Source organism: Crinia signifera, chromosome 1, assembly GCF_055691185.1.
Source record: "Crinia signifera chromosome 1, ASM5569118v1, whole genome shotgun sequence".
NCBI classification, from domain to species: Eukaryota; Metazoa; Chordata; class Amphibia; order Anura; family Myobatrachidae; genus Crinia; species Crinia signifera.
The window spans coordinates 63,092,730-63,110,285 of NC_139217.1; the positions used below are offsets into that span (position 1 = coordinate 63,092,730).

The following is a 17,556-nucleotide window of genomic DNA, read 5'->3' on the forward strand; positions in this document are numbered from 1 at the left end:
AGGCACATGTTGTATTATGTTTCACATTGCAATGGGTGCTACAGCAAACATGAGGAGTGACATGTATTAATATGTACACTTTGATTGCAGGTGGCACGACTTCAAAGGCAACCTCAAGAAGAAATTGACCGAGCGGTGGCAACACAGCCACACCTCTGGGGCTGGCCCCATGCCTGCCAAGCTGAAGCTCACCCCCCTGGAAGAGATTGCACAGTGCTGCATAGCAGTGGAGGAGGTCCGGGGGGTGAGCACCATAGACAGCGAGTCCCCAGCGGAAGTGATGGCTTCTACGCTTGAAGGTAATTATTTGCCAGGCCATAAGTAGATGTTTTGAATTTTGCATGGAATGTGTGGTAATTGGTATTTTCTCCTTCAACAGCATCCCCACCGCTTGGTCAAGAATCTCTTGAGGAGGTTGTGGAGTCTGTGCCACCTGGCCCCAGTAGCAGGCCCGTGCAGCAGCAGCCGCCAATGTCCGCGGCTGAATTGTCCACGTGGGGCCGTATGCTAGACAGTATTGTGCAGCAGGGAGACTCGGCATTCGAGCGGGTGCGTAGGACCGAGGAGGTGCTGCAGGGTTTGACCACCAGCCAGCAGAGTATCGCTGGGAGCCTGCAGGCTATGGCTGTCACCCAGCAATCCATTGCTGCTAGCCTGCAGGTGCTGGCTGATCAAGCCCTGCGGCAAAATGACCTCCTCCTCCGCCATAATGAGCTTATGGTGGAGCTAGTTAACAGCAATAGGGTCCTGATAGCATCCGTTTCGGGTGCATTACCACCATCATCACTCCCTGCTGCCAGAGGGGGAAGAACATCCTCCCCCTCCCCAGCATGTGCTCCACGTGACCCTCCATCTGAGCGTGGCCGTGGGCGAGGCCGAAGAGCTGCTGCACGTGGCAAGGAGCCTGCCAGGGGCAAACGTGCTCGCAAATGAACTTGTGTCCCCATTAATCTCCACCGTTATGTATTCCCAAATCTTCCATCGAGCTGTGTGTGTCAGCATCCGCTGTCAAATTCCGTGCCGAGGGTCACCACATTTGCCCGCGGTTCAAATGTCATGTTTGGTTCCCCTGTTGCCCTGTTTGGCCTAGTATTACTGTGTGCTGTACTTGAAGTGTTGTTGCTGTACTTTTGTTGTGAAGCCACCTGATGTGTTCCTAATGATTCTGCTGTGGCTATTTTTTATATATTATTTAATTTTTGTCCTGTTATGGTACCATTTATTTTGTGATGGTTTTGCAAATATTTTCTTTGTTGATTTAATAAATGTTATTTTTGGCCCCAAAATGTCTGGATTAATTGATACATGCAGAAGTGACATGTGTATTAGTAATATGAAGCTGTGTTCATTATTTGCAGTGTAAAAGTGTGTGCAAACTGCAGCATATATGTGTGTGTTTAATAATGGTCCATTTAAGGTGCATTGGTTTCAATTGAAGCAGTGAGAAGCGTGTAATTTACAAGTAATGAGTAAAGTAGGTGATTGTATTGTGTTCACCTGACATTGGTTGAGGTGCGTCCGTCCTGATTAGGCGTTCCGATTGCCTAGCGCATGACCGGGTGGTGTCCGCTAAGCAATAGTAGCCTTTTGGACACCGCACATTTCTTCCCTTTTTGTTCGCGTGCATTCGGTGTGCTGTCCGAATGCACGCCCACCAAAATAAGTGTACTCCCCCGTGTCCGCCCATGTTTCCGCCCAGTTTAGCCCATTTTGAAACTACGCCCCTGTGTCATTCCGCATGACGCCCATAACACACCCATATTGGCCGAGTGATTGCGGTGCACATTTCTGTACGGTATTAGTGAGAACAAGTACGGAGACCATACGTGGCACATGCGCATTGCGTTCCCCACGCATGCGCAGACGGCTAAAAAACGCGATCCGAAAGAATTCTCGAAAGTACGCACCGATCAGAATAAGGGCCATAAATTAAAAAATATCAGCACTGATTGAATAACCCCCTATGTGTTGAATCCTGGAATCATCCTGCATTGCCGCAAATGTTCTGCTCTTTGGCCCCAAACACGCTTTGAAGAAATCTTTTCCACGCAATTTGTGTATTGATTTATTTTCCATTCATAGCTAGTTAAAAAGGAGACAGGTCAAACAGATGGCAATGCAAAGCTAAACTTTAGTGTAACTTATCACTAACACGGGGTCAAACAGAAACACACTATGGGGGTTATTCTAGTTCATTCTTTCTGACAAAATCCTTCTTAGATGGACAAAACCATGTGCACTGCAGGTGGGGCAGGTGTTACTTGTGCAGAGAGAATTAGATTTGGGTGGGGTTTTTCTTCAAAGTGAGATCTATATTGCAGTGTAAAATAAAGCAGTCAGTATTTTCCCTGCACAGAAACAAAATAACTCACCCAAATCTAATTCTATCTGCACATGTTACATCTGCCCCCCTGAAGTGCACATGGTTTTGTCCATCTAAGAAGGATTTTGTCAGAAAGAATGAACTAGAATAAACCGCTATGTGAGTTATTCTGGTTCACACGCTATGTTGTGAAATTCACAATGTTACACGAGGACTATATGCCATCCTCCGCTTGCAGGATCACTCACCCTCCTGGCATGTCGAGTTGCCCACATGTCTGTGAATGGATGTTTTGGCAAAATATCCATTCGCAGCCGACCATTGAATGATGTGGAAGGTCCCATAGATATGCATGCACCATCGACAGGAACAAGGTGGGCAGTTGACATCCGGTGATATCAGCTGCCCGCCCCCCGCGTCACCAGGTGATTTACATGGGAACACCCACGAAACGCTGGACATTCCCATGGGTGGATACAGTGAACAGATTGTTCGCCGTGGACGCATGCACCCTGCGCATGCACAATAACAAGACATCGGTCCCTGTGCGAACAAGCGGCCACAGCGAACAGACCTGAATAAGGTCTCTTGTCTGCAGTCAAGAGTGGAGAGCTTTCTGCGCTCTGCCATTGATGGAAAAACATCAACCTTGGTGGCAAACCATTGATGGTTCCTAAACATTAATGGTCAATGACCTACACTACTTTGTATTGTTTCTACTTTGTACATTTTTAACAGTGGATTTCCAATGACCGCGAAGAGGGTATACACCTTGACTTGTGCTTTATGGACATGTTGGGTGAGATTTAATAGGATGTGATATTCAGAAAGTGAGAGATTTGGTAAGAAATCTCCATTTTTGTTTTAAAGCGGCAATCATTTACACTGCAAAATCAAACTGGTTTTGCAGTGTAAATGATTGCCGCTTTAACAAAACTGGAGATTTCTTACCAAATCTCTCACTTTTTGAATCTCTCATCCTATTAAATCTCACCCATAGGCTCACTTGATAAATATCATTATGTAATTCTACGGATAGCATTGCTGATATTTGCTGATATTATTATTTTTATTATTTTCCAATTTTTACTTATAGTGATAGTCTATTGTATTTGTTAAAAACATTTCTTGGTACTTGTTTCCTAGAACGGCCACAATCGTGAGTGATCGTGGCTCTTAATTAAGGGACACGATCCTCACGATGTGGCCGATTTTTTACAATTTTTTCACTTTGATTGACAGAAATCGGGTCAATCGGTCGGTCGCGACCAATTAAAATCGGCCGCGATGCGACCGACCGATTGACCCGATTTTTCCATAGACTTCAATGTTAAAAAATCTTTTAACATTGAAATCGGTCGGTCTTGTGCCATTATAATGGCACAAGATGAGATGGACTTGATTAAGTCCATCTCACATAGGAAAAAATGATAAAAAAGGTGAAATGGGCCAATATGACCCATTTCACATTTTTTATGTGCCCGCCATGACCCCACGATAGACGTGAACCCGAAGCGTGGCGAGCGCAGCGAGTCCGCGAGGGGCGGCGGTGCGCGTCCTCCGACCTTTTCATTCCCCTACTATCCACTAGGGCGTGGAGTGAGAATATAATAGTGTGGCGAGCGCAGCGAGCCACCGAGCCCGAAGCGTGGCGAGCGCAGCGAGCCCCGCGAGGGGACGCGTATACCTGTGAAGTTAGACTGCCTTGCCAGCAGATTATTACTGATAAAATAAAGACTCGCGTAAATGGAACAACTGTTCCTGCATTGAGCAGGGTAATGGCAATTAAAGAAAGATGCTAGTTAAGTGGGAATTAATCCCTAAAGACTCAAGATCACCTTTAATTATGTCTTCTTGCTATGCCAAGTTTCTAATACATTATCTGTACGAGTAGCTTTTAGTTCAATATCTTAATCAATTATAAAGGGCACAAAGGGTACTTTTAGAAAGTTTTGATTATGTACAATAAAAAAGTTAATAAAATGAGAAATAATTGTCTCTTGTGCTTTTAGCAATATTTCCTACAGTTATACTTCAACAAATCTGTTCATAGCTCAAAGAGGTACATGTGTTGCTTATTCTTATTATTATTAAAATTAATAAGCCTATCTCTTGAGGTTTAGTACATGAGCTGAATCTCAATATTTGAGGGGGGAGGGCAGATGTAACGTGCAGAGAGAGTTAGATTTGGGTGTAAAAATAAAGCAGCCAGTATTTACCCTGCACAGAAACAAAATAACTCTCCAAATCTAACTCTCTCTCCATTACATCGGATTCAGTATTGAATCCCGGCGGTCGGGATCCCGGCGTTCAGAATCCCGACGCCGGAATCCCGACAGCCGAAATGCCGACAAGGGGGGGACGTGGATCGCCCCCCCCCCCCCCCTTGCGGGCTCGCTGCGCTCACCACGCAGTGGGCCCGGTGCCTCGCTACGCTCGGCACACTAATTTATTCTCCCTCCAGGGGTGTCGTGGACACCCACGGAGGGAGAATGTGTCGGCATTTCGGCGGTCGGGATTCCGGCGTCGGGATTCTGAACGCCGGGATCCCGACCGCCGGGATTGTAACTGCATCCCATTACATCTACATCAGCCCCACCTTAATAGTTATTTGTATAAGCTTCAAGTAGAGATTTAAAGGTGTATGATGACCTTTACCTATTTATATAGCTCGATTCATAGGACAATGCAGAAGACTATTGTGTTTTTACCTTATTGTTGTCCTATGTCTCTGTCAATTGATTCTGAATCCCCATGCAAAAAAAAAAAAAACATTTTTCTGCAACTTTTACCACTGCTATATTTTTTATCTGGTTTGTGTAGTGGCACTGGTGAAACAATAATTATGAAAGTATGAGGAAAATGACAAATTATTTCTTGAGAAAGTTATTTAACAACTTTTTTGGAAAATGGTCATAGAAAGCTGTTCCCCATGCAGTACTGTAATAATGTTAATTTAACAAATATACATAGTTATAAACAAACACCATAATACACCCACAGTATATTACAATATGTAGAGAAAACATCACAATACCGTCAACGGGGTTGACATTTGACAATAGGCCTGATCCCCAGCTCTTGCCACATGGCATTGAATACTTTTTTGAAACCAGTGTTTTGTTTAGCAGGACTAATGTACAATTTTTTTCCCCATCATTAGTTATAGTTACATACAGTATGCTATTAGGACCATACTAGGTTCACCTATGTGCTCCTTATAGCCATTAAGTATTACATTATACAGTATACGGTATTATTAATATCAATAATAAAGGCCCTTATTCTGATCGGTGCGGCCGGATCCGATTATGCGGCCAGGACCGTGCGTGCGAAACCCCGCCTTCCATACGGATCGCCAACTCCGTCCGTACGCGGTAAGAAGCTGGCCGAACGGACCGCACGTGTATTTTTCACGGAATACGCCTCCTCCATCTCAGGGAACCTCCCCCATCATTCGATGGTCGCAGACCATCGAATGCAGGACCGAGTGGTCCACCAGCTCCCACAACCTCAGACCACACGGACATTTTTCCGTGCAAAAGCAGGGATCTGGGTGGGCAGCTGACATCCGGCGATGTCATATGTCCGCCCCCTACACGTGCGTCACGGCCGCATTACCATACGTACGCCCAGCATTTGCATGGGAACGCCCATGAAATGCGGGGCGTATGCATATGATAATGAGCCCAAATAGCCCTTCACTCCCCTCTCCACCCCCTGTTCGGAGTGTTCACATTTCATGCGGGATTTGGCCGTACGCCCCGCTCGCACATGCGCAGAGACGCCTCTGCACATGCGCAGACACAAAACATCGGCGGCACGAACGCACGCTGATATTACCGCACCGATCAGAATAAGGGCCAAAATTACCTTTATTACTATTGGTATTTATAATTTTGTGATTTGCAACAAACAGAATTTATGGCTATATTATTTAATAGCTAACACTATAGTAAGAGAGGCTTTTTTTAAATGATGTTGATACATATTAATATAGTACAGTATTAACAAGTAGAATGAAAACTAATGTATTGTACATGCGCTTTCTAAGTGGAATAAAGTAAAATAGTATCACACAGCGTGGGTAGTAAAAAAAAAGGTACTTACCGTATATGCCGGCGTATAAGACGACTCGGCGTATAAGACGACCCCCCAACATTGACAGACTGCTGCTATTGACATGGAGTCAGGGATACAGGGAGGGCAGACAGGGAGCAGGGACCAGTATTATAGTACCGTACCATATATTAACCCCTTGAGTGGTGGGTTTTGCTGGGGCAGGACAAACCTATCAGGCAGAGCCGGCCCTAGCCTAAATGACACCCTAGGCAAGATTTTGGCTTGCGCCCCTTAGCACCGCCACTAGTTCTGCCTCTGACCCTGCTCCCCTTTCCCAGCACCATCAACCCTTATCATAGCAGTCATCATTTTGGTGCTCCTACCCGCAATATTTTAAATAGAAACAGTGCACACATTCTGTGCACAGCCCAAACAGGGGTGTGTTCTTGCTGGGAAGGGGAATGGCCTCACTCACACAAAGAATATAGGCATGCTGCATATCATTTTAATCAGCAGAAGCTGCTGATGCCCCCAGGCATTCCAAATGCCCTAGGCAATTGCCTAGTTGGCCTATGCCTAAGGCCGGCCCTGCTATCAGGGCAGGTTTGTCCTGCCCCAGCAAAACCCACCACATAAAGTTTTAAGACCCCCTCATGCCGCTGTCCTCCCCCCCCCCCCCCCAGGCATAAAATATATTGTAGGGTAGCTCTCCTCAGCCCCCCCACCCCCTTCTTATGCACACGGTACCTTGAAATAAGAGTATCCAGGTATGCCAGCGCTGCTCCTTCCGTTCTGCCTAACCGCGATCACGTTGAGCATTGAAGTCGGCGGCAGGCTCGGGTATTTTCGGCGCGGCTCGGGGGGGGACTCGGGAGCGCTCAGGCACACAAGTCCTCCCGAGCCGCGCCGAAAACACCCGAGCCTGCCGCCGACTTCAATGCTCAACGTGACTGGCGGTTAGGCAGAACGGAAGGAGCAGCGCTGGCATACCTGGATACTATTATTTCAAGGTACCGTATGCATAAGAGGGGGGTGGGAGAGCTACCCTGTAATAATTGTATGACGCACCCGGAAAATAATAATACCAGTATGTCACGCCGTGCACCCGGCGTATAAGACGACCCCCCACTTGGAGGCATTTTTTTCTGGGGTAAAAAGTCGTCTTATACGCCGGAAAATACGGTATGTATTATCTAGGCTGCCGATTTTTTGATTGTATGCCTTAACTTAAGGCATACAATCAGATGCGATGCGATATCGCATCGCATCGCATACGACCATATCACATGCGATGCGATGACCCGATTTTTCCATAGGATTCAATGTTAAAATGGACTGAGTCCATTTTAACATGGAATTCAATGGGGAAAAGGGGTCCTTTTCATACCCCTACTATCCAAGTGGGCATTGAGTTTGATATAAACCTGTAGCGAGCCACCGAGCCCGAAGCGTGGCGAGCGAAGCGAGCCCCGCGAGGGGACGGTATTCTGTGTCCGCTCGCCACGCTTCGGGCTCGGTGGCTCGCTACGCTCGCCACAGGTTTATATCCAACTCAGTCCATTTTAACATTGAAACCTATGGAAAAATCGGGTCCATCGCATTGCATGCGATATGGTCGGATGCGATGCGATGGACCCGATTTCAAAATCGGCAGCCCAGTTAGTACATAAGTACCAAAAAAAATTACACAGATATTAATACATATTATACAATTAAAGAGTGATCACAATTGAAAACGCTTTTGAATAACTTAATATCAGATTTGTGAAATAGTCGCCCCTTCTTTTCTCTCCATGGGCCAGATGTATCAAGCTTCAAAAGGGATAAAATGGAGAGTGATAAACAGCCAGCCAATCAGCTCCTGCCTGTAATTTTTCGTCCTCTGACTTTTTCATTACCCCACTAACCATGTCGGCGTGGAGTTGATTTTATATAGTGTGGCGAGCACAGTGAGCCACCAAGCCCGAAGAGTGGCGAGCACAGCGAGCCCCGCAAGGGGGTGCGGAATACATGTAAAGTAATACACATCCCCTTGCGGAGCTCGCCACGCTTCGGGCTCGGTGGCTTGCTGCGCTCGCCACACTATATAAAATCAACTCCACGCCGACGTGGAAAGTGGGGTAATGAAAAAGTCGGACGCTACGCTACACTTCGGGGTGGCGTGGATAGTGGGGGGCATTAAACCTATTTTTGGAACATACAATCATATTATTGTATACCTAATGTCATGGCATCGCACACCCTATAACAATCGCATGCGTTCGCATGCGATTTTGCAGGACATGCGATGCGATGCCATGAGATATACTGGGGTACAATGCCCATAGAAAAAAAAGACATTAAAAAAAATGTGATTTCCCTACGGTGCCGTACGTAGGAAATCTGGGCGCCGTGCTAGGAAACAAGTACCCATTTTTCAAACCCATCTTGTAACATGACAGGTAGGAGCTGGCCATTTATCACTCTCCATTTTATCACTTTTGAAGCTTGATACATCTGGCCAAGTATGTAAAGTCTTTCAAAAGCTTTATATGAGTTAGTGGAATGGGACATTACACTTAATAATGAAAGGCTCCGGTGCAAGCAGATCCTGGTGCTGATAAAACTGGGAGACTGTAAATGAATTCAAATCCTAAATGGAATTAAAATGATTGGAACAGTGTACATATACTATATCAATTGCTACATATTATTTTATTAAATGCATAACAAATTAAAAATGTACCTAAAGTAAGAAATACAATTCTAAAATGAGATAAGAAAGCCATATTCATTTCTAGTGATATAAATCTGGCAAGTAATCTATATTTTATTTTAGGCAGGAATATTTTCCGTCACATTCAAACAGGCAATATGAAATACAAAGAGGATTCATCAAAACTTCTTTCTGCAAATAAGTTTCAAGAGAGATATTTTGTTTTGAGAGAAAGGAAGCTCCTTATCTACAAAGACATAAAGGTAACAATATATTAACAATTTGATCAGCTATATATTTTCCCACCTCTCTCTCTCTCTTTCTCTCTCTCTCTGACACACTCTCCTCCCTTTCCCTTTTTGCCTGACAACCTCTTTTTCCTTTCGCTTCTCTCTTTATTCTCCTTATTGTCTTTTTCCTTAAACTCTTTCTCTCTCTCTCTCTCTCACTCTCTCTCTGTCTTACCCGCTCACGGTGCACATTGTGCACTCTCTCTCTCTCTCTCACGGTGCACATTGTGCACTCTCTATCTGTCTTACCCGCTCACTGGTGCACATTGTGAGCGGGTCGTCAGTGTTTCTTCAGACCCGCTCATGATGTGCACCGTGAGCGGGTCCGATCCGATGGCGACCCGCACTCGGCTGTATGGTCGTTATTCAGATCCTACCTGCTGCAGGTAGGATCTGAATAACGACGACCGACCGCTGGACCGCGCATCGGATCGGTATCGGTCCACACTGGGACAGAAAAGGGCCCAATCACCACACAATCTACATCCAATTGGTCGGAATTGGATCTAGATTGAGGGGATCAGGCCCTTATCATCCTGGTGTGTACCAGGCATTACTGTTTATATACTTATAAAGTCCATAAAATATGGGCAATATTTGATTCCTTGTAAATTCTTATTCTGTACAACAAACATAATATTCAACATCCCCATGCTTATTTTACAGTCATCTTTTTCTTTATCTTATCACTGTGCAGCAAATAATAATGGGCATACTTCAGACTGGTGATTCCCCGATACTGGTCAGCAATTAACAATCGATTAATCAATGATCCATTGGGGTATTGGAAGAAAAACGTTGTTAAAGATACTCGACTCATTGATGTCAATCATGTTTTGATTGAAATTGATGAGTTGAGGATTTCCAAAATGTTTAATTCCCTGATTACGTCAACCCAGACATCGAGAGAATTGGGAATTGCCCTAATTCATTCCATGATGTATAGATGGAGCCGTGCTATCTAGCCGGCCTGCTTCCTGTCTCGGCGCGCTGTTCGCCAAAGCATGCTGAGAATGGGAAGTGCTTGCGTGTGAGGCACTCGCTTGTCTCAGTGAACGGTGAGCTGTATGGCTAACGCAAGACGGCTGAATAAGCTTCGCTCCATCTGTATGGGCCTTAGGGGGTGCTCTTAGGGGGATGTTCAATTCCGGACTAAATTTTCGGCAGCGCAAAAAATGCCCTTTTCACTTGTTTTTAGGGTGAATTAGATTCGCCAATTCAATCCCACTGCTGATTTTTCACCTGAGCAAAAAATCCAGCATTGGTGAAAACCACGTGAATCTGCAAAATTGCCGTAAATTTTCAGCGAATTTGCAGCCGTTTTCGCCCATGCCATTTCGCCCCCCGAAAAAGTAAAAAGGCATGGGCAATAATGTACTCAAAAACAGATGAAAATGTCCATGATGGAATACTGAAAGGCAAACCTCAGCAGTTTTTTGCCTGTCCAAAATTTTGGCTATGATTGAATACCCTCCTTCATGTCAACCATAGGCAGAGACTCTATGTGCCCAGAAAACAATATACTTCCTAAACAAATAGAAGTTTTGTGTTTTCAACAAGACAGGATTTAATTTAATATAATGTACTAAGAAATATATATGAACTGTTCCTTCAAGTACAATACTATAAGAAATGTTATTTTTCTTGATGAACTTACTAGATATGAATTTATAGCAAAATTGCTTTTTTCCCTTCATATAAAAAATGATATTTCATTGTTGAGTTTTCAGTTTGTTTAATTTTCTAAGATATTATATAAAAATATACTGAATGTGTGATTAGAACTTCGCTCTGTGTACTACAGTAGCAATCATATCAGTTTGCGCATCTAATTAGGTGCTATCAGGACATGGGGAATGAACAGATTTTTTTTACAGGCATACTGATAGATCAAAGATAATAATTGTCACTGTCAATAAAATCCAAACCCCATAAATTCTGGGTGAAAATTTACTAAGATGTGAAATACACTTCACACGTCATGTTGCTATGGGCAACCAATCAGAAGCTACTTCTTATTTCTTTTTCACCCTCTAGAAAATAGTAGACATGATCTGATTGGTTGCCCATAGCAACATGACCTGTGAAGTGTATTTCACATCTTAAGTAAATTTCCCCCTCTATGTTTTATAAATACAACATGGCCATAGCCTCGAAAAATGAGGTCCTCAGAGCATACCCAACACTCCAGGGATATCCAGATATACCTGGTTAGGCTCTGGTGACTTTATCAGTACCTCAATCAGTTTTACTAGGGGTATGGGTCGTAGGATAGACAGAGCGCAGGTCAACAGTCCTGGTGGTCATCCACAGATGGCTTTGTCAAAGGCCTTTGACAAAGCCATCTGTGGATGACGAAACGCGTTAGGCGGATATCCTCTACACTACCTGTGGATTACAAATCTTGTGATTTCAACTCCCACTTGGACCAGCCCTCCAATCTCATCAAGTACTGGACTCTCAAAAGGGACACCACCACCTGATAACATCTTGCAGCCCTCCATTCCGTGAGACGTGTGCCATCTTTCCTCACGAGGGGAGCTCTATATCATCAGGCTGCAAACAGGTATATGGACACCCGCTATCCAGCAATTCATCTTATGAGAGGGCAACACTAGGAACAAGTGAGACTTTATTTTGCATTTACACCCAGGCCTTTGTAGAGGTGGACACTGTCATAGTAATTATACAATATTTTTTATCTTTTTTATTATATGTGATCGTATTGTCATGTTGTTTTATTGATGTGTTATATTAAATATTAATATTGTAATACCCAATTGGTCAACCATTTTTATAAAATTAGCGCTCCACCACCAATTTTCTTCTTTTCTCATAAGGTAGAACGAATCTAGCAAGTACAGGGAAGTGAGACAGTACCTAGCTGTCTGTTAGCCATGACGCCTGAGTTGTATTAGAACCAGAGGTAGCCCCGCACCCGCTGCCTACGTGGTTGTTGAAGAAGCTGATAAAATAGCCAATTACAGTGCAGACACTGTGGGTGGGCTCAGGGGCATGGAGGCAATGGCAGACCACCATTCATGGCCTACATCACAAAACTTCCTTCGAAAGACTAAAAAAAAATCTCAATATGTAAGATTTGGAGCGGAGAAGGGAAAGGGGGGACATGACAGAAACTTTCAAATATATCAAGGGTTTTAACAAGTTCTAGGAGGGAAACATTCCTCAAATGAAGAGAATTATTAGAACCGGGGAAAGTTAGGTTCAGGTGAAATCTGAGGAAAAATTACTTCACAGAAAGGATAGTGGACAATTGGAATTGCCTCCCATCAGAGGTGTCTAAGACAGTAGAACAGATGAAACATGCATGGGACATGATATGTTTTCAAAAAATAAGGATCAAATATGGTTTGAGGTAACAATATGGTTAGAAATGGGGCAGACTAGATGGGCCAAATGGTTCTTATATTTGGTTAAATTATACTGTATGTTTCTATGTTGTCTCCAACTTTAACTGCATACTGACTTCATCATCATATGGATCACTGACTGAGTGATACTGCCCTCCTTAATGCTCTATTTTGCTTATCAGTGTCCAACCCTTTGCATGCTGCCTTCACTGCCCCCATCCATGCTTATGATATGGTCAAGCCTCTATGTGCAAAAGTTGCCTATACCTGTTTTGTCCAGATTCTGATGTCTGTTTTTTGGTCCACCTCTGGGATGCTTACATCTCTGTCACCTCTGGACTGGCCATCTTGGTGAATTTTATGGGGCACAAATTGCAAAAAGGACATGTACAGTACATGAGCTATTTTAAAAGATTAGATTATATTTGTGATTTTTAAGGTTATAATTAATAATTTTTAAAATATTTATTTTTATAAATTTCAGATTCATACATAAAATAGGGGGAGGAAACTTCAACATTTGTATTGTTATGCTTTAGTCGTTCATTGCGTTCTATGTTGAATACATACATTTTATTTAATTTTTTTACTTTTTGTTTTTTCCCCCATTCCTCGGCGCCACATCATTGACCTCCGTTAATTACCTTATTGCGTGTCTATTCTTTTGCGCTTATCTACGAGAATTCTCTAAACCTTTTGTTAATTAATATTAAGTATCTAGTCATTGTTCCGTGTCTTATTATTCTTTCAAAAGTGTCTTGTGTCGTGCACCTTATTAAACCTTCTATTTGTCTAAGTGATTTCTCCTTTCTCTTTCTAACTTTCCTATTTAATAAAGAAGTGCCTTAATAATATGTTAAATAATTAATAGTGTAGTTCAATAATAAGTGAATCTTTACATATCTATTCTTAAGCCATTCTAGTTCTCTTCCTCCCACGGCTATATATGGGCGGGTGTCATTGTGTAGCGCCGAGTCCCGGGTGTGTGTACTCAACTCACATAATTTTATACAATTCTAATCTGTTACTTCGGTTCCTTACCTACCAGCCTCCCCCCCAAACCCCCCCTCCCAGAACCCCCAAGCCCCCCCTCCCCATCTTAGGTTCACAGCTATTTACGAGTGTACATACTCCACTTTATATCGCTATCCTTATCCAGTATCCAGTTTTCATCTTATGCTCTAACTTATTTCACCATTTATTCCAAATTAATAATTTTTAAAATATTTAATTGTTACAATTGACTATTTACTGGCCACTCTCATTCAGAGCTGAAAGTTTCCAACTTTGAATGAATTTAGACACTATTACATTGGTCGACTTTGCGAAATGTCTGACTTTTGATGAAAAATTGGTCACAAAATCGTTTCCAAAATCAGTGGAAATCACATTACATCCTATATGTCAGTAGCACTCTTAACTTCATACAGACTGAATTAATTTTACTCCCCAAGGACCTAAACGAACATTGTGAAATAAAGAGGAATTATTATATCCGGATTCATTTTTGAGAACATTGTGCCTTTAAATGTGAAAATTAAATTGTGGGACTTAACATAGTAGATGTGCTATTATTGTCCCCAATGAAACACTACTGTTGGATTAATTGGGAGTAAATCCAACGCTACAAAGTTGACAGGTGAAATGGTCTCTCAACCATTAGTAGACATCTTTTTGGTTTACCTTTTTACTTGTATAAACTGTTTATTGTAGACACAACTAGAAAATGCGCAAAGGGTATAAAATTAACAAAATACACTATACTGTGTTGTAGTAAATTATCCCATGTGAGATTGAATAAATGCCACAAACTACCACCGCATACCCAATTTTCCAGCCTAGAACTGATCATCTTTGTGAATGCTACATGGTATTTATTCAAAATTCTAGCTTCAAATGATTGAATACACAGAGTGGGTGGTAATGTCTGTTTACACATAAAATATATTGATGACAGAAATGTTAGGTTTTTAGTACAAGCCTGTAATTATGTTGTGTACAAATTCATTTTCAAGAGTTCCTTAGTGAAAAGAAGTCTAAGCTCCATAAACACTTTGGAAAAGAAACATAGTACAAAATATTGTTTTTTTTTCTTAAGAGTGAATAATATGTAGTTGGCAAATGTAAAATGTGGGTAAATATTGAACAGTATGCTGCTGAAAAAAAGATTCAAAATAGTTCTAAACATCAGAGATGAGAAAATTTTCCAGTTTGGTTCACCAAATTATTTGAAATATTTTGTCTCTATGGCCCTTATTCTGATCTGTGCGGCCAGATCAGAATATGCGGCCAGGACCGTGCAGGCGAATCCCCGCCTTCCATACGGATCGCCACCTCCGTCCGTACGCGGATATGTGGCGGTCCGCATGAAAGTGGACGGGGATACGCCTCCTCCATCTTGGGAGCAGCCCCTGCATTCGATGGTCGCCGACCATCGAATGCACGGCCGCACGCTCCACCAGCTCCCGCCACCCTAGACCACACGGACACTTGTCCGTATGAAATCATGTATGGGGGCGGGCAGCTGACATCCGGCGATGTCAGATGCCCGCCCTCTACACATGCGTCACGGCTTCATTACCATGCATACGCCCAGCGTTTGCATGGGAACGCCCATGAAACGCGGGGCGTATGCATAGGGTAATGAGGCTAAGTAGCCCTTCACGCCCCTCTCCGCCCCCTGTGCGGCGTCTAAAAAAAACGTACGGCAAAACCGCTTGCACATGCGCAGAGTGACCTCTGCACATGCGCAGACGACAAACATCGGCGGTACGACCGCAAGCGGAAAACACCGCACCGATCAGAATAAGGGCCTATATCTGCCCAAGATTATTACATTTTTTAATGTTTGTTTAAACAGAAAATGTAATTACAATTCTGTTTATTTAAAAAAAGTGTGTAGAACTACTGTATCGCCAACATATTAAGCCTGTATATATTTTTTTTAAAATAAAATATAGTGTTTAAAATGATTATTTTGAATATCCCACTTCTTTGTGTGTTCTTAATTTCAGACTCCAGAAATAATGACCCGACAAATAATGATCCATACCATACCATTTTGTTTCATTTAAAATATTTGGATTATTAAGTAATCTAAAAATGGGAAGTTTTTCCCAGCCCTTGATGTTGTAGAGGTTTGGTGGTGCAGTTGCAGCAGTGGTACAGCATTAGGTTACGTCTCCCTTGCAATCCTCTGAGTACATTTTGTGGATTGGACAGAGATGGGTACTTTGAACTGAATTTGCCTACTTTTAAAAACATTTCAGGGAGATTATGAAAGTAACACCTATAAGAGCTGATGTTTATGTCTATATCAGAGAGGTGCATTATAAAAAAATGACTTACATCCAAATGGCAGGAGCACATGTGAGAAGAAGGTGGCTGTGGGGTATGTATGTGAGAGGGAGGTGAGTCACTCAGGACTGGGGTAGCATACCCTCCAACATGACCCATTCCATTAGGTACAAAATGCTTTGTTCCTGGACTTCCCTGTCAGTGGCAGTTACAGAGGTTGGACTCCAGCACAGTCCAATATTCAAAGAGGGGGGTAACTTCAACTGGCAGTAAGTCCAGGACAGTGATGCTTGAGGTGGCATTAGGTGTGGCTCCCCTTTTGAATATTGGACTGGGTACTTGTGTATTATCGCGGTGCCCATCACATCGCATACCATAAGACATACGATGGTATGCGATGCAATATCGCGCGATGTTGTACAATGTCATACAATTTAAAAATTGTATGACATTGTATATGGCATACAATGCCATACAATGTGATGGGATGCGATAAAAAATTGTATAAGCACCCTAATGGGTGCTTACAATGTTAAATGCACCCTAATGGGTGCTTACAATGTTAAATGCACCCCCACGCTTTGGGCTCGGTGGCTCGCTGTGCTCGCCACACTATATAAAATCAACTCCACGCCGACGTGGATAGTGAGGGTAAGAAAAGGTCGTAGGACGCGTACCGCCGCCCCTCGTAGGCTCGCTGCGCTCGCCACGCTTTGGGTTCACATGTCAGGTCCCCCGGCCACCGCCGGTTCTGCAGAGCATTGCGCCGCGTGCATTACTCACCTGCACGGGCGCTGTACTCCTGGCTGTGCTACACCCGTCACTCTGCGCTTCCCCGACTTGGTGTCACTGGCAGGGACGGGGGTATGTCCTCTGGTGGTCCGGCTGTTCCCACGGTCGGCTCCTGGGACGGGCGCCGCCATCTTGCTTGTGGCATTAGGCAGAAGGGGGCAGGGTCTGATATAACCTCTGATTGGAGGTTGGGCCTGTGACATCACTGCCTGGAGGAATAAAAGGCTGGGCCCTCTATTCTACAATGCTGCTGCTACTTCTGCTTTCTGCGCAGTGTCCTGCTGACAGCCAGTGAGAGTGTACACAGCTCCAGGTCTCTCTGAGTCCTGTTCGCAATCAGAAGCATCTCGTTATCCTTTCAAGTGTCTCCTGAGTTCCGTTAACCCTTCAAGTGCCTCCTGAGTTCTGTTTATCTTCCAAGTGTCTCCTGAGTTCTGTTAACCCTCCGAGTGTCTCCTGAGTTCTGTTAACCCTCCGAGTGCCTTCTGAGTTCAGTTCACGTTTCAAGTGTCTCCTGAGTTCCGTTAACCCTCCGAGTGCCTTCTGAGTTCAGTTCACGTTTCAAGTGTCTCCTAAGTTCTATTATTATTTCAAGCGTCTCCTGAGTACAGCTATATCCAGCTGTTCCAGCAAGCGTCCTAATCTCCTTGGAGGCTCCTGATTGGAGGGCCGCGACCTGCTGGGTGGACGCAGCTAAGTCCAAATCCCCTTGCGGGGGTCCATGGT

General features: G+C 43.7%; 1 protein-coding gene across 1 annotated transcript in view; it reads left to right on the plus strand.

The window, feature by feature from the left end:
- Window positions 1-17,556, plus strand: part of ARAP2 (ArfGAP with RhoGAP domain, ankyrin repeat and PH domain 2) — a 259,491-nt gene that overhangs the window by 208,272 nt on the left and 33,663 nt on the right. The window contains exon 28 of the mRNA XM_083149954.1: window positions 9,204-9,343. Coding sequence (XP_083006080.1) covers window positions 9,204-9,343 — 140 coding nt within the window. The remainder of the gene's footprint in view (window positions 1-9,203; window positions 9,344-17,556) is intronic.